General features: G+C 40.0%; 1 protein-coding gene across 2 annotated transcripts in view; it reads right to left on the bottom strand.

Moving 5' to 3' along the window:
• CNTNAP5 (contactin associated protein family member 5) overlaps window positions 1-24,501 on the bottom strand; it is an 893,955-nt gene that overhangs the window by 342,218 nt on the left and 527,236 nt on the right. For both annotated transcript variants that reach the window (XM_057745525.1, XM_057745526.1), the window contains exon 11: window positions 17,972-18,078. In XM_057745525.1, coding sequence (XP_057601508.1) covers window positions 17,972-18,078 — 107 coding nt within the window. The remainder of the gene's footprint in view (window positions 1-17,971; window positions 18,079-24,501) is intronic.

The raw sequence follows: 24,501 nt of genomic DNA, 5'->3' as shown, positions 1-24,501 counted from the left end.
CTGGCAAAACCCCAAACTTTTGACCACGCTTTCTATTAGCGAGTGTATGGGGAAACTGGCCCTCTCCTGTGCTGCTGGTGGGAGTGAAAATTGGCTCAAGGCCCATGGAAGTCAATTTGGCCATCGATAAGCAGCGATATCACATCTGTCCTTTGACCCAGCAATCCCTCGTCTGGGAATTTAACCTACAGATATATTTGCAAGTGTGTGAAATGGCATATGTCCAAGTTTATTCATTGTGGTTTTACTTGTGTGGGATTAGAAACAATTTTAAAAGGCCTATCAACTTGGGCCTTGTGAGATGAATTATGGTGCACTTGACAATGGAATTCCATACAACCGAAAAAGAGCAATGGAACTCTTTACGAGCTGATATGGAAAGATGGGCTCTACGATAGATCATTATTTGAAAAAAGCAAAGTGCATTTAACATGCATTTGTATTTGCTTGTATTCCTACAAAGAAACTCAGGTGGAGGACACAATTATACCCTATTATATTCTGGGGGCAGGTCTACACAGATAGAAGGTATCCACCTAGGTATCCAGGTATGGAATCAAGGTTTCACTGCATATCTTTTTCTATGGATTCATTTGTAATCCCGTGAACATAATACCTATTCAAAATTTGAGTTAAAAATTCAAGCATTGTTTGTCTTTATTTAAAGTCACATTCTTGGTGGAATGAATTGGGAGATTGGGATTGCCATATATGCATTACTAATAAGAAAAAAATATCAAATTGTATACTTTAAATATATACAGTTTATTGTATGTCAATTATATCTCAATAAAATTTCTTAAAAAAATAAAAGTAAAAAAAATAAAATCACATTTTTTAAATCTATGGGGGGACCTCCAATTCAGACAAGATGGCTTCAACTTGTTTCCCCCTGATCGTCCTTGCTAATCAAACTCTCACCCTGGAGAATAATGCAAGAGGTGGCCAAGGAAAACTCTGAAACGGGAAAAGAGGAAGGTAACATGGTTTGAGACCTTGGGACTGAAGAGATGACACAGCAGTAGTGCTTTTACACCTCCATCTTGGCCCAAGAAGGTGACTCAAGTCCAGCATGTCCTGACCCTAATCTAGCAAAGAAGGCAGCCCAGGTAGGAATATCCTCCCCCACCCCCCATCCACTGAATCTCAAGGGATGTCCTCAAGGTAAACCTTCAAGTACCCAAAGGAGGACCCACCAGGGGCCCCACCACCTGCAAATGGCCAGGGGAAGTGGTCTCCTTCACCACTGAGGCGGACACTCATCACCCACACCAAGAGAAGCCAGGCAGCACCTCCAGGACAGAGCCTGACCCCAAATCAAGCAGCCTGACAGGAAGCCTGAGAATCAGCTGCTCTATCTATCCAGAAACACAAACTGTGGTTCACACTACAGGATACAACTGAGCAAAGGAAAAGGAAGCAACCTGAACAAATATTCCGGAAATTATACTGATTAAAAGAAGTCTATTCCACCCACACGTCCCTTCCCTTTTCACAGATCCTCACCTGCCACTAGGCTTTTAGAATCTCATCTTTGAATGGAGACTGAAGTATTAATGCCCATCTTAACCTGGGCCTTTTAAATTCTCCTGCTGGGTTTATGTTTTCTGATATAAAGGAATCATAAGAATGCCTATCACCTAAGAGTGAGAAAATAATCCCAAGAAGTCCTGCCCAAGGTTGAACTCAAAGGCAATAGAAAATTATCTTCATTAAATAAAACTTAAAGCAAGGAGGGGAGGAGACAAATGGAGCGTTGTGTTTTGATTGCACAAAATAGCACGAGTTCAGCATCTTAGCCACACCGGAGCCGATGAGGATAACATTGTGACGAGTGTGGTCATTAGGTGCTACACACACCTGAATGAAATCACGTGTGCCCAGGAGAGTTGTACCATGTGAAGCAGAAGGATGATAAGTCAGGTGGAAATGTAACAAGTATGCTAAGAGAAGTAAGTCAGAAAGGGAGAGGCAAATACCATATGATATCACTTACACTTGGAACCTAAAATAAGACACAAATGAAGTTGTTTATGAAAGAGAAACAGACTCACAGACATAGAGAACAGACTTGTGGTTACCAAGGGGGAGGGGGGTGGGGGAGGGAAGGACTGGGAGTTTGGGATTAGCAGATGCAAACTATTATACAGAAAATGGATAGAGAGCAAGGTCCTACTATACAGCACAGGGAACCATCTTCAGTATCCTGTGATAAACCACAGTGGAAAAGAATATGAAAAAGAATATATATGTATAACTGAATCGCTTTGCTGTACAGCAGAAATTAACACAACATTGTAAATCAACTATACTTCAATTAAAAAAAAAGCAAGAAGAAACAAGGTAGAAATTTTAAAACACAAAGATGAAAAAGAAGTATAACTGATATAACTACATATGGTTAAAAGAGATGAATACAGATGCCAAGCAGACAGATGGACAGACTGGAATGGTCCATTTTATGTGTTAATAACTAAGCTACACTATAGTCCCCAGTTAGTCGATCAAACTCTAATCTGGTTATAGCCATGAAGGTATTTTGTAGATGTGATGAAAGTCCATAGTCAGATTAAGACTTTAAGTAACAGAAATGATCCTGAGAAATCTGGGTGGGGCTGCTTTAATTAGTTGAATTACCTTAAAAGCAGAGCAGAGGCTTCCCCAAAAAAATTGCCCCTGGGGACTGCAGCTTCAGTTCACGCCCTAGATGCTGCCCTTCCTGAACGCCTGCCCTATGGAATTCAGACTTGCCTGGTCAGTTCTCTCAATCACATAAGCCATTTTTTTTTCTTCAAGAAATGTTTAATATCTGTCTCCTCCAGTTCTGTTTATCTGTTTGAACCTTGCCTGACTGATACAGTTTTGTTTCTTATCATTATTCCTCTGCATTAATTAAGAACCCCAACCATGATTTGAGTCACCCTCCTTTCACCAGGGATTCTTGACCTTGCCCCGCTTCCTCTGCTGTATACATCACGTGGATGGACCGAGTTTAGCTCAAGTCCAGAACTACTGAGCTCTCCCTCCCTCATGTCTCATCTTGTCCTCCATGCCTGGTGCCTATCTTTCTGTCTTTACCTGCATTCAATTTATTCTTTGGCTCTGAACAACCTTGTATTATTTTTCAAGTGGATAATATAGTTTCCCACCCCTCTCTGCCATCGTTGCTAGTTTTGAAGTTCTTGAGAACAGACATAAGATCTTCAGTTGCTCGGGTATCACCCAGGTGGATACTTATTTACACATGCCTTATATAAAAGTATATTGTGTGGAAGAGTGATCTGAAAAGAGGAGAGGTTTACAAGACTCCGTGCTAAATGAAAATAAACATCTGAACTGAATCTCAGCATAACAGTAGACAGAATAAACTGTGGAATCATCTATGTTTACTAATTTGGGGACAAATCAGAATGATTATACTATGAGGATGAAAAGTATATTTTATATTAATTATATATAATTATATAATTAAGTGAAAGCAATTTCTTGCCCTGATTATTATTACCCACATACTTTCTGAATCCAGTGATTTCAAGAACCATGGAGCCCATCAAGATCATACTTTATTCCAGGCAACTGAGGTGGGAGAAAATGATGATGAGTCCTGTTCTTTGAGGGACTCGCTAAAACTCTGCAAACAAGCCTTAATTGGCAGTTCGTCGTGATAGGCTCATTGAGGACAAAACAAAGACTAGCCAGAGAAAGTTAGAAGGGATATTAATCAACCTGTTTCTAGTGCATCAACTTGAGGAAGGATGTAAACAACATGCGTAAAGGACTTGTAATAAAGGGCCCTTCCAAACACGGAAATCAGCATTTGTTACTAACCTAAAATGTATCCACAGAAGACCAGAAAAAGTAAAAGTTTGAAGGCTGATGAAGCAAAGTAAATTGAGTGCCTCTTATATAGGCACTGCACTTGATGCTCTAAATTTAATTTCTTACTTAATCATCAAAAACTCCTAAGACATCGATGTCATTTCTACAGTTAGAAATGAGAAACCAAGATTCAGAGAAGTTGAGTAATTTTCCCCAGGTTACTCAATGAATCATTGGTAGAGCCTGGGATTGAACCCAAGGCAGCCTAATTTTCAAAATAAATTGTCTTTTCATATGTCATCTCCATAAAAAATTTGAGAAACATTTATTTTCTATTTCTTTTGACAATACCGTAGTGATGTCATTGGATCAAACACTTTATCTATTTACTTATTTATTTATTTAGGCTGCATTGGGTCTTCATTGCTACATGCAGGCTTTCTCTAGTTAAGGTGAGCGGGGGCTACACTTCATTGCGGTTCATGAGCTTCTCATTGCAGTGGCTTCCCTTGTTGCGGAGCACAGGCTCCTAGCACATGGGCTTTAGTAGTTGTGGCATGTGGGCTCAGTAGTTGTGGCTCCAGTGCTCTAGAGCTCAGGCTCAGTAGTTGTGGTGCACAGCCTTAGTTGCTCCACCACATGTGGGATCTTCCCAGACCAGGGCTGGAACCCATGTCCCCTGCTTTGGCAGGCAGATTCTTAAGTACTGTGCCACCAGGGAGGTCCTGAAGACTCTTCTTAAGTAGAAGCGAGTGAGCATGTGTCCTTCCTCTGGCAGCCTGTGGGCTCCAGGCATTCCCAGTTTGCAAGTTATATTACAGTGATTCCATTGAATGCCCCTTTGGACAACATACAGCAATAAGATCACATGTTAGCAGACGGATTCACCTGTTTCCTCTTCCAGCCATCACGAGAGTGGATCAGAGAGACAGGAGCAAGGGGATGATTGCCAAGGTCTTCATCATTGCATTAGCTGCCAGCAGGAAGTCTGTGCTGCCCAAAATTGACTTTGACAAGTCCTCTGTTGACAGACTAATAAACTCATTTACATGTCCTGCTACAACGATGGACAGTTTTATTTGCTTTTTATGTTTTCCACAAATATTTACTTATCCAAATGTCCTGTTTCAGCTCGTATCTTAAAATCATCCACTACAGCTATGCCCACAGAAAGATGATTTACAAGCCAGTTTGAGAGCTAATAGAGGACTTGATGTGGGGTCTTTAAGAAATATGCTTTGAATTCAAAGCAGGAGCCTCAGTTCTTCCATCCTATTAAAAAAGAAAAAAAAGCCTAACAGATACCGTGGGGATATCAGATGATTTCATGTTTTATATTTCCTCTCAATGCAGAAGATAAACAAATATACCCCAAGGAAGTGCCCACAAGTTGAAAATCAGAACCCCATTCTCTCAAGCCTTATTTTGCATGTGCCAGACCTGGTGCTAGGTGTTGGAGACACAGCCATGAAAAGCCAAGTGCCTGACCTCAAGGAGTTCAAACTAATACCAAAGAAAGTTCAAAAGATCAACTATGGCAACCACTTGCGCACATGAAAGTGATATTCAGGCAAAGTGCTGAGGCAGAATAAAGAATGATCCAGAAGAAAAGTTAGGAAGAACATTCAGGGCCTAAAGAATGGAGTGATACTTACATAATATTGTACATTGACTCCACTTCAATAAAAATAAAATAACACATTTGATCGAAACAAAAAACAAAGAAGAACGGAGTGATAAAAAGAATCTGATACATTTAAGGAATGAAAAGTCAATGAGAGCTACTATAATTTGATCCATATGGGGGCACGGCTGAAAATGTGATTTCAGAGGGCTGTAAAGTGATGAAAAGCCACAGGTAATGAGCTGAGAAGCATGGATTTTATCGCGATAATGGGAATAATGGAGGATTCGAAGCTGAGCAGTAATAGACTTAGAATTTATTTTGAAAAACAAGGAGCCAAAACTAAATTTTAAATTAAGCTTAGAATTTCACTAACAACTTATATTGCCTGGAGCATGATATAGCTGGAGATCCTTTTGCAGGCTACTCACATTGACAAAGTCAGAGACAATAAGAATATCCAGGTTTGAGTCCTACTCAGGTCTTATCATTGAAATTCCTTGGGCTCTCCACTCTAAATCACTCTGCAGACTTCCCTGGTGGCACAGTAGATAAGAATCTGCCTGCCAATGCAGGGGACACAGGTTCAATTCCTGGTCTGGGAAGAGCCCACATGCTGCAGAGCAACTAAGTCCATGCACCACAACCACTGAGCCTGTGCTCTAGAGCCTACGAGCCACAACTATGAAGTCCACACACCTAGAGCTCATGCTCCACAATAAGAGAAGCCACTTTAATGTGAAGCCCGTGCACTGCAACGAAGAGTAGCCCCTGCTTGCCACAACTAGAGAAAGCCTGCGTGCAGCAACGAAGACCCAAGGCAGCCTAAATAAATACATAAATAAATAAATTTATTTTAAAAATAAATTAAAATAAATACATCACTCTGAATCTTGGGTCCTTCTTCTGAATACTTGCTATGTCCCTCACCAAGGCTGCCATGGGAACAAAATAATGTAAATGCATAAGAAGAAGGGATTCATAAGGAAGGGTTAGAATCATACCTGGGATTTCATGCCCATTGATTCATGAATTTATGCAGTCAAAGGGATTTCATGCCCATTGATTCATGAATTTATCCAGTCGCAATAAGGGACACAGGCTATTATTTTCCTTTGGTATGTGGCACAAAGAAGGCTCACATCAGTGAAATTATTTGCCATAGGTCACACTGTTATCGCATTACCCAGAATTTTAATGGATAAAGAAATATTTTTCTGAATTTTATCTCTGAATTGTGGATGCAAAATATGTTTGTAAGATTCCAACTGAGCACCCTGGGAAATCCTTTCTTTCATGACAATTTAGATAGTCCAGTCTCACTCTAGTATTCAAAATAGAGCTGAAAAGCTGTATTCAGCAATCACAGTTTCCCTCACCCTCTTATAGCCCATGACTCTCATTACTCTCTTAGTTGAGCCATTCCAGATAAAAATCACAGCCGTTCAACTCAACCACAAGCTTCAAAGAAAGCACGCAAGAGTTTTAAACATTAATCAATGTTTCTAGAGCATCAACTTGAGGATGGATGTAACAACATAGGTAAATGACTCTTACTAAAAAGTCCCTTCCAAACATAGAGCCTCACACCCCTCACATCCCTCACACCCCTCATGTTCCCACTTGCTGTAGTTTTCAAGGCCGTTGGAGGTAACAGCATGAAAGAGCACTCAGTGTTTTCTAAACCATATTCAAGATGTGGGCTATATGATCTCTGCAAATATTATTCTGAGCTAGAACATGAGAAGATGGCAAAGATGAGAAACAACAACTGTACAGTATAATGATAACATGCTACTGCAAAGTGTGACTGCAACACACTACAGGGAGTTAACACACTTGTTCTGAGTCGTACAACTGGAGCGAATCAAAATAATCGTTCACAGTGACCATGTATAATCCGTGACAATCAACACTGTACTCCTGAGGAATAAGGGTTACAAGAAGTACGTGACTTGCCTGAGGTCATTTATGACACATAGATTTGACTCAGGCTGCTGGATCCCAGCCTGTACTTCATTCTGTGACAGTCGCCTCTCTGTTCTTTCACCAATGGCAACACCTATGCCAGAAACTATCATCTGTTTAACAATCTACAGTGTAAAAAGCATTCCTACAGCTGTATGATTTGGTAGCATAGGAAGATAAATTATTGAATGTCTCATATGAAAAATATGACAAAACTTTCATAAACATAATTTTAAGTATATAACAGATACCATTTAACATGGAGATGCCAAATCCCAAATATTATGCTAGATATTTTTCATCCCTTACCTCTAATCCACATGGTAACTGTTTATATGAGTTATTATCATTTTAGAGATCAAGCAACTGAGGCTGAAAAGGGTTAAGTAATTTGTCCAAGACCAGAAAGCTACAACCATAACCCAGATCTGTCTGGATCCAAAGCTTTGGCACAGGTGGAAAATGGGTCTTCATATATTGAGTTTAATATGTATGTTTCCAGTCCAGATTACTTCTAACTCACAGGATATACCAGAGCTTTGTATTTCTATGGCAATTAGCCTTTTGTTGATTGAAATACATTAGAAATAAATGTGCATTGTTGCCATTGAGTGTTCAAAGTAAATATCAATGGTTCTCCAAAGCAAGACAACATCAATTAAATTATCTCCAGTTAATTATCTTCTTTTATATTTTGGGATCTTTTGTTGCTTCTATGGATTTGGAATAAAGCCAAGCCTTGTGATTACATTTTTTGCACATTGTCAACCCGATGTAGGTATTTGAAGTCAGCTTTACTGCAGCTTCAATTAATGAGGGGAAGGGGAGGCGGATAGAGAGATGGAGAGAAAGAGGAAGGAAAGAACAAATAAAACAAATCACCGTGGAGGAAATGACTGTGGGGAACTTAAATCACTGAGATGTGTTCAAAAGAAAGAGAATCGATCCGAGGTGAATGTGCAACTTTCATTCCTCCTCCTGTCTAATCAGAAGTCTTCATATCCGTTTGTTTATAATCCCACCATGTGCCATAAAATAATTGTGTGCTCTTTCTTCCACTTAGATTTTTTTTTTTAATTTTTATGGGAGCATAGTTGATTTACGATGTTGTGTTAGTTTCAGGTGTACAGCACAGTGAATCAGTTGTACATATACATGTATCTATTCTTTTTTAGATTCTTTTCCCATATAGGTCATACTCAACACTCAGAGATGTTTTAATGTGAAGAGGAAGTTCTTTCAAACCATCTAGAACTGAGTTCAAATCTCACTTCCACCAGCTTCGTGGCTTTAAGCATTTGGGCCATCAAAAGCCGTTTACATTCATTGATCCTCTACTACGTGCCACTAGGTGCCAGACAGAGGAACACATGGAAAACTGGCAGTTTAGGGAGGAAAACAAGATGCAAACATTTAATTTTGATATGGTGGAATCAATTCTATGTGAGTGAGTGCTAAAAGGGCAAAGAGGAGCAACATCTAGGAAAGGTATACATAGGCTGCTTGCAGGAGTTGACAGGCTACTCAGGCAAAGAAAGTGTGAGAAGAATCTCTGGTCAGGAGATTTGCATATGTGAAGATCCCGCTGTTTGAAGAGGTCACAGTCTAACAAGGTCAGAGCTAAGTATGTGAGGGGGCCTCAGAGAGTGAGGTGACCTGTGTAAACCGCTCAGTACAGTGCACGGTACTTAAAAGAAGCTCAAGGAACATTCCTTCCTTTGCCCTTAGGCTGTGCCTTGAGTGAAACCCAAATAGTCTCCATGCTCATCCTTATTTCAAATCTTTCCTTTAATTCTCACCCTTGAAAAACACTCTCCTAAGACCTCTCTGCCTACCAAGTCCAGCCCTTGTGGTCGGCCCCAGACTTTCACATCAGCTCAGCCTGCTCTGATCTCTCTCTTCTCAGACTAGCAGGCACCTTGCAGTCAGACCCATGCATATAATTGCACACTGCCTTGCATTACTCATGTATTAACGAATGCAAAGATATTGGTCTTTCCTCCTGAAGGAGAGTAAAATCATCACAATGGAAGGGAATGGTTTTGAATCCCCTGGATCCTGACAACATCTATGAAAGCTATCAAACAACAAATTCTCTTGCAAAGGGAACCCCACTACACATTTCCTGGGAATGTAAATTGGTGCAGCCACTATGAAAAACAGTATGGAGTTTCCTCAAAAAACTAAAAATAGAGTTTCCATATGATCCAGCAATCCCACTCCTGGGCACATATACAAATAAAACTATAATGCAAAAAGGTACATGCACCCCAGTGTTCACAGAAGCACTATTTACTATAGCCAAGACATGGAGGCAACCTAAATGTCCCTTGACAGATGAATGGATAAAGAAGATGTGGTATATATACAACAGAATGTTAGCCATAAAAAGGAATGAAATAATGCCATTTGCAGCAACATGGATGGACCTAGAGATTATCATACTAAGTAAAGTAAGTCAGACCAAGACAAATATCACATGGTTTCACTTATATGTGGAACATTAAAAAATGATGCAAATGAACTTAACATTCAAAATAGAAATAGACCCACAGACATAGAAAACAAACACAGTTACCAAAGGGGAAAAGGAGGAGGAGAGATAAATTAGGAGTTTGGGATCAACGTACACATACTACCATTTATGAAATAGATAACCAACAAGGACCTAGTGCATAGCACAGGAAACTATACTCAATGTTTTGTAATAACCTATAATGGAAAAAAAACTGAAAAATAGTATGTTTATATATAACTGAATCACTTTGCTGTACACTTGAAACTAACACATTGTGAATCAATGATACTTCAATAACAAATTAATTAATTCAAAAATAAATTTAGAAAAGAACACTATTTCTTTCACTTGTGCTTTTCTCCAACTTCTTACATAAACATCCAGCCAGGGATTCACCTATGACCAACCACCATGATGAAGTAACCTGGGGGCATCACTTGGACCTTTCTGTTTATAATCTATTCTCGTAACACTTCTCTTCTGCCTTTTAGGTTACCATGTTGTCTTCACTCTTCCTCTCTTTCCTCACCCTTCCTTCTTAGTTGTGTCTTAACTGTACCTCTTCTTGAGTCCCTTAAAATGTTTTCCTTGGCAGGTTCCACCCTTGGCCGACCATATCTTATTGACTTCATCTATTCAAAAGGCTTCAGCAGCTATATACCCAGTGATTCTGTTCTTCCCCCTGGGGCCTGACTCTGGGGTGTCCAGGTACTTCTGCACAGGGAACATCTCCCCAGGCAAACATGATGCTCCAAACTGAACTGAAGGCAGCACCTGCTAAGTCTTCCCCTCAGTCTGTATATTCTCCATCTGTTCAAATGATAGCTGACATGGATCAGGGGCTTTGCATTTGCCAGGCATCAGGCTAAATACTTTATGGGAATTCTTTTATTTAATCTTCATGATTTTTCCATCATGTGGCTGCTATTCTTATCCGTATATCACAAATGAGGACAATAAAACACACAGGCTTACATAACTCGCCCTAGGTTATGCATCTTGTAAGTTGTAGAGCCTGGATTTGATGTGAGACTGTCAGGCACAGACAAACCTGGGGACTTAGTCACTACATGCTTCATTCATGAGGTCTTCCAAGCTACAAAGCTGCAAGTCATGCTTCTCTCTGCTGTATTCAATTTGTTTTCAAGTCTGATCCAATTTTAGATATGCCTTTCAAGTCAGGTCCCTTCTTTCTAGCTTGCCCTGAGTCTCATTATTTACTGCTCACACAATAGCAAATAGGCTCTCTTACCTCTCCCTCACAACCAGCACATACCCAACTTGGACCTTTGCACCCAACATGAAGTTGTCTTCCAACTTCAGTGCATGCTCTACAATATGATCATAGAGTTCCAAAAAGAAATTGATAAATTTAAAAAAACAATAACAAAATAAATATTAGCAAGTCAATTTTCAGCATTGTAATACAACCAAAAATCTGTGGTTGGCTTCTAGGTGCTCAACAGAGAAGCTCCTTCTCAACAAATCACCCATCTTCTCTTCTGTCTGCAAATCCTGCCTCTTCCCTCCTCCACTTCACCTTAGGTTCCAGCTGTGCTAAGCAGCTCACAGTCCTCCCTGCTGCATGACACTTTGCGTGTCTCTGTCTCTACTCTTCATCCTTGTTCTTTCTCATCCTTTAAGCCTCTGCTCAAATGTCAATTATTGTGAAAACTTTCTCACCTCCCCCAGAAAGGGACAGCGCCCTCCCACAAGGAACACCACATTACTGTGGGCTCCTATCTGATTTATCCATCTGTGTCTACAGCCAACAACAGATACCTGTGATGAGTCAGGGATTAGGCAAAGCATTGGGGGCACAGAGGATTCAGACACCACCTTGTCCTTATGGGGTCCCCATTTAATGGCACGTTGAATTATCTTTTTATGTTTAACTGTCTATCTTGCCAGTTACATGGTATGCCCTTGATGTCACCAATTTCTCGGATATGGTTAGTACAAATATAAGCAAGACACAGTTCCTTCCCTAATGGAGTTTAGAGTCTCAGTAGGGGAGTTAACATGAATAAAAATAATGATGACACCAAAGGTCATGGTTAATGTCACAAAATGAAGCAGAGTGTGGATTCAACAATTCATTTCTACTGTATAGCAAAGGGAAATCTGCTCAATATTCCGTAACAATCTAATTGGGAAAAGAACTTGAAAAAGAATAGATACATGTGTATATATAACTGAATCACTATGTTGTACACCTGAAACGAACACAACATTGTTAATCAACTATAAACCAATATAAAATAAAAAGTTAAAAAAAATCTTTTCTTTTTTTTTGTCTTCTACTTTAGGTATCTAGTTGCAGCTTAGAACATCTGCTGATGGCATTCAGGGTTAAGTCAGGAGATGATTTTTTTTTAGATCTTAATAGGAAACCCACAGAATAGTATTAGGCTATGAGTTCACCTGAGCTAAGAGATATGAGTCCTGTTTTTAAATAAACCTCTTATTATCAGAATACCCTACCCTCTCTAACCTTTCATTTCAACCATGATATATCATGCAGTGAGAGGACCCTTTAAGTAAAATAGCTAAAGTGTTATCCCTCTGTGATGACTACCTTGGAGGCTGATGACCAGACAATGTGATATGCTCCCAATCAATACCTGGCTATTGATCGCCCAATGGGAGAAGCACTATGTCAAGCTTGGGAGAGGAAGAAAGCTGACATCTTCTTGCCAAACTGAAAAGTGAGCTGAAAGGCATTGTTAGGATGTCAGAGAGGCTACATGGTGAAAAGGGATTAGCAAAGGCTGAGAAAAGTGGAGAGACCCCGGAAAGGGGTCCATGTAAATGTGATCAGACATAATTACTGAGAAGATCAAGGACCCTCCCACTCATCAGGAGACACATGGAAGATGAGGAGTAAGTTCTTGACTCTCGCTTACTGAGTCCACTCAATGTGAGCATAATTGTCAGTTGCATGGTTACTGACATCAGATGTGCTTTCAAAAGGTACATGCTTGTTGAATGATTAAATACAATTCTGTGGAGACAATCTTATTCCGACTCTATAATTCACCTAAAAATCCTCTTTTTCTTCATCCGGAACGCACCACAAGGGTCCATTTCAACATGCAAATGTTTTATTAAAAACACATGTAAAATGGTTTCATAACATATAGTAGATAATTGTGGCTTAGAAGTTGAAACAAGATATCTCAAAAAATAGTGATCAGAGTATAAACTGTAGCAAGACTTTAGGAAAGCTAGTTGAAATATGAATCAAGATTCTTTAAATGATTCATAATCTTAGACTCAGTGATCTCATTTCTACTCCCAGTTCAACAAAACAACAGAACATCTGGGGTTAAAATTTAAGCACAAAGATGCCCACTGAGGGGTTGGTTATAATAACAAATATCTGGAAACAACACAGGGCGCCTCATCCCTCACTCAAAAAAAATAAATAAAAAAAGGATTAAAATGGTTGAATAAAAACAAAAAAGTTATTAAATAGACTATTTATTATGCAGTCATTAAAGTGGCATTTATAGATGCTGTAATAACATGTGAAAAGCTTTGGTAATAAAGGGAAGTGAGCTCAGACTTCCCCTAGGGGGGAAAGTGCTTTATAGGAATACCGTGTGGGCTTCAGGAGTGAATGAAAAGGGCTATTTATTTTCCCTTTCTTGAGCCAGGCAAACATCTGCATTGTCTCCAACAACAGCACATATATTCCTCCACCACATCTTGGCTCTTGCCAACCTCTGTTTTCAGTAGGCTTCCCTTGTCCTTATACCCATTTTATTTTTTAATTAATTAATTAATTTATCTATTTATTGGCTGCTTTGGGTCTTCATTGCTGTGCACAGGCTTTCTCTAATTGCAGTGAGAGGCAGCTACTCTTCATTGTGGTGTGTGGGCTCCTCATTGAGGTGGCTTCTCTTGTTGCAGAGCACAGGCTCTAGGTGTGTAGGCTTCAGTAGTTGTGGCACACGAGATTTAGTTGCTCTGCAGCATGTGGGATCTTCCTGGACCAGGGATTGAACCCGTGTCCCCTGCATTGGCAGGCGGATTCTTAACTGCTGAGCCACCAGGGAAGTCCCCTTATATCCATTTTAATTTGAGCTGTCTTTCAAGTGCTAACTCATCTTAGCACTTCCTTCTAGGATGATTTCACGATTAGTCTAGAACACAAAAACATTCTCGCCTCTCAGCCTTCTAGAACTGCATTTTCTACTTGGTATCACGATATCCTACAAGCAGTATGAAGGACGTCATGAATGCCCTATCACTTAATTCATATACAGGAGGTTTGCAAAATGTCTTACTTGTTTGAGAAAGGAAATAATATATAGGGCTAATCTTGCATCATAGCCAGATTCCCTCTATTCAAATCCCAGCTCCTTCATTTGCTAGCTATGTTACCTTGGGGAAGATATGTAACCCTTCTGGGCTTCAGTGTGCTCATCTATAAAATGAAGAGAATAATAATACCCACTTCACTTTATCATTATATTGTAGACTAATCTATGTATAAAGCTCCCATACCAAAACCTCTTCCTTTAAATCTTAGCTTGGATTCATAATATACCATGAGCAAGGTATATACCTTGAGTACTCAGTAGTTCAATTACACAACCTTCTAGACTTTCACATTTTAGAAAACCAATAATCATGGTAACTAGCTCTGGTGATCGGAAGACTCTGATCATTGGGTGGGTTTCCAGGACTTAACCTGGACTAAAAACATTTTACCTTCAATTATCCCTACAACTTTGAGGAGAAAATTGCTGATGAACACAACTTACAGAGATGATACTGTTTAATGTCAGTTCACGGGATAAGTGATGGTCTCACATTTCCTCCTGTGGGGAAGCTGCCACAGATTGGAGAGGAACTGCCCACATACTCATCACCTCTTCTTAACCAGGAGGTTTTAAACAAAGTGTGTTTGAAAAGTAGCATAACTTGTGTACCCAAGTTCTTTATATATCATCAGGTGAAGAGGAAAGAAAATTGAAATGGAAAGATGACATATCTACTTTTAACAGCAACCCACCATGTTTAAGGTCTTTGGGAATTCCCATTGTACCAGTCCTTAGAGTTCATCATACCCTCCTCCTCAGCCAAACCCCTCTCTTATCCACAAAGCTAGACAGAGAGAAGCTAATTCTCTCTGTCCTAAGTCACCCCTATTGGTCCACATTTACTAGGATGCACCAAGAATGAAGAAAAAAAAAAAAAAAAAAAAAAACTAATCCTGAAGAGCATGAAAAGACCAAAGACCAGTAGTCAAGAAATTATGAGTTTTAAATATCATTATAAATGTCTTACAAATCTAAAGGTCTTGCATCTACTGTTCTCATCGTACATGCCTATTTCAAGAAAATAAAGCCCAACACACCAAGGGCATTGCCAGTTCCACATGAGCAGGGCTGTGAACTTGCTCATTTTGCTTTTACCTGAGGGGATCCTAGGTGCTATCTCTTCTATTTCAGCAGCTCTCATTTCTGATGCCCCTCCTTCAGGGCACATGCTCTTTGAAGGCAAGAAAGCATGTCTTAATTTACTCAGTTTACAAATCTGATTCAAAACAGTGCTCCTCACCCAATTAGGGGAGGAAGAGGGATAAGTTAGAGGGAGACAAATTCTTGAATTACACAGGCATCCAAGGTGTGTGTGCCAAACCTCACAGCCATCCAAGCACCTCTGACCTTTCCTGCTGGGTGCCCAGAAGGGAAGAAAGGGCTTAGTAGCATTTTAGCCCATGGTATAGACACTGAGCAATGTCACAGGAGGGGGGATGGGAAGGTGTTAAAAAGAGAATGGTATTTTTAAGGCTTGGTATGTTGCGTTTCTTGCTCATCAACTTTGACAGTGTTCCTTTAAAAATCAGCACCTCACTTCCATCGACTTTCAAGTTCACGATTGTTTACATAAAGTTGGAAATCTTCTATTTTTAGCATAATGGATGGATATATTTAAAGGGGAAGAGCATCCACGGAGATGAACTCCTCAAAATATTATTAAATTACTTTAGGAGAAAGTGAACAGAAAAAGCTTTACAAATCATAGGAACACTATCATGTGATTTAGTCAATATTCAGATAGTTTTGACTTAAACCTTCATGTTTCTCTCATTTCACTATTAAATTGATGGCCACTCTGGTTGCCTCTGAGCTTCTTACAAGAACATTGTCCATACAATCTGGACAGTCCTGTGTGTGTCCTACAATGTATCTGTCCAACTATACATTGTTCTTGGCTGTTTAGGGATAATAGTTCCGGAACCAGACTCAACATTTACAGATTGGTATTTTTTGAGAATCTTAAATAAAAACTTGAAATTTTAGCCTTAAACTGGTCCACAAGATTTGGGTAGTTTTCCTTTATAGGATCTGTGAGAAAACTGAGCTCTGGAGTGTTAAAATGATGTCCTTGTTCAAGAATAAGAGCTTGATAAAAATTAAATCTAATCTCTCTCAGTCCAGTGTTCACTGTTCCAAATCTTTAAATAGAAAATTTTAAATAAGTTATTTCATTATATAGCCAGACAGTGTTTTTCACTTCTACAGAAAACAACAGCAATAGCATCATCTCATGATGGCCATTGGGCTGTTTCTTCTCTGACTTGCTTAGACTCCTCCGTGATCACCATTGGTGAATGCTACAGTTCAAGGTGTAGAAGAGGCCACAGACGGCTGAGAGGTCTGCAGGGATGAGAGCACCGGTGCTGTCCATCCTGGATCAGAGTCTGATTCTAGTCCTGCCGGTAACTACCATTCCCTTTCTGCATTCTGAGTGCCATCTCAGCCACAGCAGGGACTTAAGGAAAACAGGTGCGACCTGGCCCTGAGGTATAGCCTCCCTGTAGTCCTCAGAATAGTTCCAGCATTGGCTGGGCTCTTACATTATTCTGAAGGCGCTTCTTCCACCTTTCTAAGTCAATTCAGAAGTCCACATTTTCTGTGAAATCTCCTACAACTGAGGCCAGTACGTTCCAATTACATCTTTGTCAGTTAAACTTGGTTCATTTCACACAGTTTGACATATAATTCTCCAAATGGCAAACCTTCTCTATTTTGTCATGTTTTTTATTTGGTGACTCTGACGGGAATATCAAATTATGGAAATCAGGGCTCATGTTCTCCCCTTACTTTTCCCTCCTCTCCCCTTATTCTTCGTGTGCTCTAGCCTCCTCACTTCCTGTTTGCTTTCTTACCACTTACTGTCAGCAGTCCCCAGCCATGCAAAACTACTTGCACATGCAGTTTCCCTTTTCTTTTTCTTTTCTGCCGCATTCCAACCATGAGATCATCTCAAATATTCAATCTGAAGCCTCCCCAACATGGACACACAGACATTGTCAGTACCTATCCCCAATATGCTGGTTCTATTGTCTCAGATCCCATGGTAAGTTGACACTTCCTACCCTCTTGAAGTTAGGTGCCCATGCGACTTTATCTGGCCAATGAGTCGATGAGTGGCAATAATGTTTGCAACTTCCAGGTAGAAGTGTCCAAGTAGAAACTTCTAGGTGGAAGCTTCCATGTAGAAGCTTTTAAAAGCACATGTTTGCTTGCACTTCCTTCTCCCTGAAATGGCAACATTCTAGATGACAGAGTCTCTGTCAGCAGCCCAGAATGAGAACAGGTTTGGAAGAGGGTCCCCCACAAACCTGTGACGTGCAGATAACACAGGCATGACTCAACTGCTCGTTACTTAGGCTACGGAGATGCAGGTTGTTTATTGCACAGCCTACCTTAGCCCATCTAGACAATGTAGTTGACTCCATAGATCTCCTTTGTGAGCCTACAGCACCTTGTCTTGGCTCTGCCTCAACACTTATTCCATTTCCTTCCTGTCTTCCTGGTAGAGTTCAAGCTCCACAATGATATGGCTTTGTATCTGTCCATCCTCTATGCTCACCAGTGTTTGGCACAGAGCATCCTCTCAAGAAATGCACACTGAAGGAATCAACAAAACGTGCCCACCCCACGTGGAATAGATCCTGACATTCTCCCTGGTAAGCGTGGGTTTTTGTCCATTCTACTGAGGGTAATCATGAGTTTACTCACAGTTATGGCAGGTGGTGCCCACGTAACCTGTGTCACTGCAGTTACAGTAGAAGGTCATCCAGGACTGAGAGCAGCTTCCTCCGTGTTCGCAGTAGTTTGGCAAACACCTAATGAGAGGTGGAGTAAAGTCAAACAAAATAAACCAAAACAGTTGAAATAAGGGGAAAAACAAAAAACGTCTTATATCCAACTATATGAATTAATGGTGGAATTTGGTCTGCTACACTCCTATTCCTGAGTGAGACTGGAATACATGAACATAAGAAACGGTTTTACCACAAGAGGTGGGTCCACCAGGTACAACTGGGCAAAGAAAGGTTCAGAGCCGATTTAGGCAATTAAATGAAGCATTTCAACACTGGGGCACATTTTCATTGACTTAAAGTTAATTTGAAGTGGTCAGAATTTGTTAGGTTTTTCATTTACCATAGAACAAAATTGCCAAAGATTGTAATTTAGGAAAGATTTTGCATTTTTAAAGGAAAGGGGAAAGGGGCAGATAATTGAGGTCAGAATCCTCCTACTTCTCTTTTGGGTGACAGCCAGGAATCTATTTTAAACTTCCCATGAATCTGAAAAGATGGTACCTGTTCAGTTAACATACAAGGAAATTCTATAATTATTATAAGTGCCAATAACACCCTTAAATGAAGTCTTTAGTACTTATAATGAATACGGTATGACTATTTTGAAAAATATTTTCACCATATACTTTAAAAACTCTGAAATGTTCATAAAACTTGATCCAGCAATCACACTTTAATGGCTCCATCTTAAGGATGTACTTTGAAATATAAAACTACGTGTGTTAACTATCATCATTCACAATGATGTCATGATGAATCCATGTACGTTTCCAACAGGAGATTTCTGAGGAAAGTTGTAGTATATGATATTAATGGACTGGGCTTCCCTGGTGGTTCAGTGATTAAGGATCTGCCTGCCAATGCAGGGGACATGGGTTTGCGCCCTGGTTTGGGAAGATCCCTCATGCTGCGGAGCAACTAAGCCCGTGCACCACAACTACTGAGCCCAAGCACTGCAACTACTGAAGCCCACGTGCCTAGAGTCCGTGCTCCACAGCAAGAGAAGCCACCACAATAAGAAGCCTGCGCATTGCAATGAAGAGTAGCCCCCACTGTCTGCAGCTACGGAAAGCCCGTGTGAGGCAATGAAGACCCAATGCAGCCAATAAATATAAATAAATAAATAAATATAAATAAATAAATAAATAAATAAATTCAAACATTAAAAAAGAATACTACTAGCTATCATAAAGCTACTACAAATGATGATAACAAAAAGGAGTATAACAGACTGGGACTGGACTAGGTGAAAATTCAAGATATGAAGCACGGTCACAATGAAATAAAACAAACACTTTACCTTGCAAAAATAACAAGAAGGACAAATGTTAAGTGTCACTTGGGCTAATGGGAGTGAAGGCAACATTCATGTCTTCCAGACAAAGATCACAGACTTCAGGGTTACATATATCTGAGCACAAATCCCAGCTCAGCCATTTACTACATGGTGTCTTTGGGTAATTCTCTTCATTGCTTACATACATGATTTAAAATCTCTACACTGCAGGCACTGCTGCTACTAAAAAATAACCAGGCAAGCGCTCAATATGTATAATAAATAAAATTAACAGTAAAAGAAATGATAAATCCTGAAATTTTTGAACACAATCTTTACGGGAAGAGTAAAATCTCATGAATTTCAACAGGGACAGGGTATAAACTGTGAAATTACGGAAACGGTATAATACAACAAAAGGCTTGGTTGCGCAGTCTCTGCAAATGTGAGGCAAGGAAAAGCAAGATGATTTACCCTAAATGTCCTATATAGGTAGGAAACCCTCCAGCAATGATTGTTTCAAAGCCTAGAAACTAATATTCCTGCATATGTTCAGACATTATTAGAAAATTTCTGCTCAGCACAGCAAACAATTGTGCTGACAGGGCTTATATTTGGGAAAAGCTTATTGATAACTCCGTGGTATCCAGCTAAGACTTAAAAGCACAGGGGAAAAAAAGGAGGAAAAGGGACTCAGTAATTTTGCTCTGTAACATGATCACAAAATCCAACCAATTAATACATAAACCAAAAGATGGGCCCTTCCCTACTCCAGATGCTACCCTTCTTCTAGATTCCCTCACCCAGCTTGGTGGAAAAGAAAAGAAACAGTGTCGTTACTCAGATAAACCACACATCTCTGATCCCCCACCACTAACCTTGTGGTGTGGGTAAGTTAGATAAACTTGTAGCATAATGAGCAAAATCCAAGTGAGAACCTCTGCCTCTGGGTGTGCCCTGATGGAGAGCCTGAGAATGTCCAACTGCCTCCACACCTTTTATTCTTTTGCATCCCAGAACCTCCTTGTTTCTGAATACTGCTTCTCCTGCAGTGTACTTTTCTCAATATCTTTCCCCTCTGAAATTGGCCAATTATGTGACATCTCTATAGATGCTCCATCACACCCCATCCCACGCCACCCCAATGACACACACAAACACACCTTCCCCCCCCACACAGAGTCAGATTCCATGACTGACAAATAATGGTATTACTGTTCCCCTCCTCCACCAACAAAAAGTTAACTACTTTAAAAATGGAAAGCTGAGCAAAGCCAGGTCAGTAGGTACTTATCCTATAGTTCTTTTGGGTTTGGCACCAAAAAATTTCAGATCAGCCCCTTTTTTGTGACTGAAGCTATAAAATAAAAATTCAGAAGTTGTCATTGGCCATGTTTTTGGCCATGAGAAGAAACCTTGTCTGCAGTGAAACAGAGAGAGAAAAAAATGCTGAGGTCCAGAATGCAGCAGAAAAGAGAGAAGGAGAGAGTCCTGACAGTAATTGTACGGCGTTTCCCTGCTGTTTCCAGGGTTAGTTTGCATCCTTGAACGTTCTGAGGGCTGGCTGTTTCAATCTATCTTCGATTCTGTGAGATAACCCAAGATCTTTCTAGGAAAACCCCTACTTAGGCTAGCTTGAGTTCAGATTCTCTTATTTCCAACTAACAATTTTAATTTCTTGTAAAACAGCATCCTATAAATACAGTGATGGAAACACATTTTTCCTTATAACTTTACACTTTAAAATATTTTTAAAACTTAATATTGCCAAGCCAAGTTAGGCATGTGGGGGAGAGATCTTGTGGAAAAGTATAAGAACTATCTTGGTAGCATAAACATATTCAAAAAGCCTCACACAGACCTTGAATTGCAGTCTTAATAAATTCAACTCACCAATGAATATGTAGGCTAGAAATTCATTTGTTTATGGTCACTCAAAAAATGATGCATTTCTTAGAGGGAAAAAGAGTACTTGGGTAAGGAAAAAAATCTAATAATCCTAGAACGAGAACAAAATTAATGAATATTTACAGGGCTGCCTTTGAGCTTGGTTCATTTTGGTTCAAAGCACTCTGTGATTAGAAAAACTCATTTGTAAAGTAGGCACTCAAAATAAAAGATGTATAACCCCAATTTGTTTATTTAAAAAGGGCAATTTTAGGAGTATAATTTCCTTGTTCTTTAATCAGTTCGTTTGAACTGGTGTTTTGTTTCTTTTTCTCTCTACTTGGCATACACTGAGCACTTGAGACCTGAACCCAGGAAGAGGTCAGTGTGAAACTACGGAAGCGAAAATAACTCATTAAGTGTGAGGAGAGTTACCATCTTGGGTGTAAGGCGCTGGGTTCAAATTGCTAGGAGATAATCACGCTGAACAACTATATTCTAAAATGCTAATGATATTTCATGTATAGCTCAATCAGATGGATGTGCCTTCTTATGGTGCACGATGTTTAACAAACAAAGCTTTCAGCATAAGAACAACTATTGATGTCACACTCTTCAGAAGCCCCAAAAAGCATCATGATGTGCGCCAGCAAGGATTTGGAGAGCAGACACATTGGAAGCTGTTTGCCTCCTTATAAAAGTAAGATGTGCATAATTTGAAGGGAGATGAACAAAAGAGTTGAAGGAAAGGCAGGAAAGTATTAGGAATGGAAGGAGAAGAGAAAACAATATAACAGGGACAAAAGTTACATGTGAGTTCTATATGAGAATGGACAATTTTCTCCCAAATCAAAACTTCTTCCAAAAGAGAAGGATTGTTGCTAGTTGAGCTGTGGACCACCCAGGTAAGAGATGAAGTGGGAGGAAAAGTTGTCCAGAGTGGCCCATGTACCTCATGAATGATTCCGTCCACCCTTCAGTGGTATATAGTTCTGGCTTCACTGTTGTTTGGTGGTGAGCTTTCTTGTTCACAGGGAGATATGAAGGAAAAGAAAATCTTTCTCCTTAAAGATGCACAGCAGCATGAGAGTTAGATAAGCTGCCTCAAAGAAAAGAGCATTCTACAGGATATTGAGAGATTGACCTATTCAGAAGACTAGAGGCCGGTTTCAAGCATCCTGCTAAACATATTTTTTTGCAAGACACACTTTTTCCCCATTGGCATTAGGAAGGACAAAGGGACCCTTGCTGATTTCCTTGAGAAAGATCAGAGTGGTTCTTTCACTAACTTAGCTTTCGCTGAGGCCAAGTACAATTTCCCAGCTGGAGTGCATCAGGCCTGGGAAAAGTATTAAGAAAGCAGTGGGATTCAATATAGTTTTGGAAAACGTAGTTGGTATGTTTATAATTTAGAGAGTTTCACAGAATCAATATGAATTTTTGGCTTCTCTTTAACAAAGATCAGATTACTGAGAATAGGCATAGCAAATCTCACAATTTTCCATGCCAGTGACTTCCAAATTTGTATTTTGAGCTCAGTCTTCTCCCCTGAATTCGAGACCCATAAATCCTGCTGCCTGCTTCACAGTTCCACTTGGGTGTCCAACAGATGTTTCAAACTGCATATCCAAACCTGAATTTCTGATCTCTTACCTCGCCTCCGGCCCCCACCTTCTCTACTCATATTCTTCACTATCAGAGGAGGGCAACTCCATACATACCACTATCCAGACCCCAACACTTGCAAGCCATGCCCCCCTCACAGCCCGTATCTGAGGGACGAGCACATGTTTCTGGCTCTGTCTTCAGAATACCCTGCATCTGACCACTTATCATCACCTCCTGCTACCACTCTGGTCTGAGTCACCAGCATCTTTCACCTGAACAACTGTGATTATCAGACAACTGGTCTACCAGCTTCTATCTTTTATCCCTTCAGTACGTTCCCAACACAACAGCAAGAGAGAGCCTATTAACATCTAAGGCAGATCATATTGAAACACTTCAAGGACTTTCTGTTTTAATCAAGGTAAAAGCAACATCTTTAAATGACCTACCAGTTCCTGCTGATCTGTAGCCTCATCACTTCTCCAAATTCATCCCTACTCTTCTCCCTTTTCTACATCTGCTACAGACATGCTGACCTTCCTGCTGTCCCTAAACCACACAAGGGATGCTGCTTTGTCAGGGTTTTTGCACTGAAGTTCTCTTTGCCAAGAATGCTTTCCCTCACATGTCCACATGGACCACTCCTCACCTCCTTCTTGTCTCTGATAAAATGGTGCCTTCTCAAGGAGGCCTGCAAACACCATGCTATTTGAAGTATAACGATCCTGCAACCCCACTCCTGGACATTTATCTGGAGGAAACTATAATTTGAAAATATACTTGCACTACTATTCACTGCAAAAAACAAAAAGATTTATTGCAGCACTATTAACAATAGCCAAGATATGGAAGCAACCTAAATGTCCATCAACAGAGGAATGGATAAAGAAGATGTGGTGTACGCACACACACACACACACACACACACACAAAGGAATATTACTCAGCCATTAAAAAGAAGAAAATAATGCCATTTGCAGCATCATAGATGGACCTGGAGTTTATCATACTAAGTGAAGAAAGCCAGACAGAGAAAGACAAATATATGATACCACTTATATGTGGGAATATTTTAAAAAATGGTACAAATGAATTTATGTACAAAACAGAAATAGACCCACAGACGTAGAACATAAGCTTATGGTTACCAAAGGGGAAAGTGGGGAGAAGCGATAAAGTAGGAGTTTGGAATTAACAGATACACACTATTACATATAAAATAGATAACCAACAAGGACCTACTGTATAGCACAGGGAACTATACTCAATATCTTGTAATATCCTATAAGGGAAAAGAATCTGAAAATTTCTTCACTCCCCTTCACTCTGCACCTCCAATCCCCTTTCCCAGCCTCCCTCTTTTTTTTCCTTAGCACTTCCTGTCTTCTAACACTCTGCTTATTCATTACACACAGGATTTGTTACCCGTTTTCCCACAAAGGAATGCAAACTCTGTAAGTGCATAGGTTGTTGTCTATTTTGTTCACTGAGTATGCAACGTAGTAAACAGAGTAGGCACTCAATAAGTGGCTGTTGATTGCATAAATAAATAAACGTCTTATGTCTGGGTTGCAATAGCCAGCCAAAGCTGTCCTCATTTAGCTAAGCCTCTTCATCTAACCACAGCCTATCTGGCCTTTACTATTACCTGCCTGACACTGAGCAGCACAATA

The sequence above is a fragment of the Hippopotamus amphibius genome, chromosome 8 (genome assembly GCF_030028045.1).
Source record: "Hippopotamus amphibius kiboko isolate mHipAmp2 chromosome 8, mHipAmp2.hap2, whole genome shotgun sequence".
Lineage (NCBI taxonomy): Eukaryota > Metazoa > Chordata > Mammalia > Artiodactyla > Hippopotamidae > Hippopotamus > Hippopotamus amphibius.
Note: the sequence above shows the minus strand (reverse complement) of the source record. Positions and strands in the feature narration are given on the sequence as shown.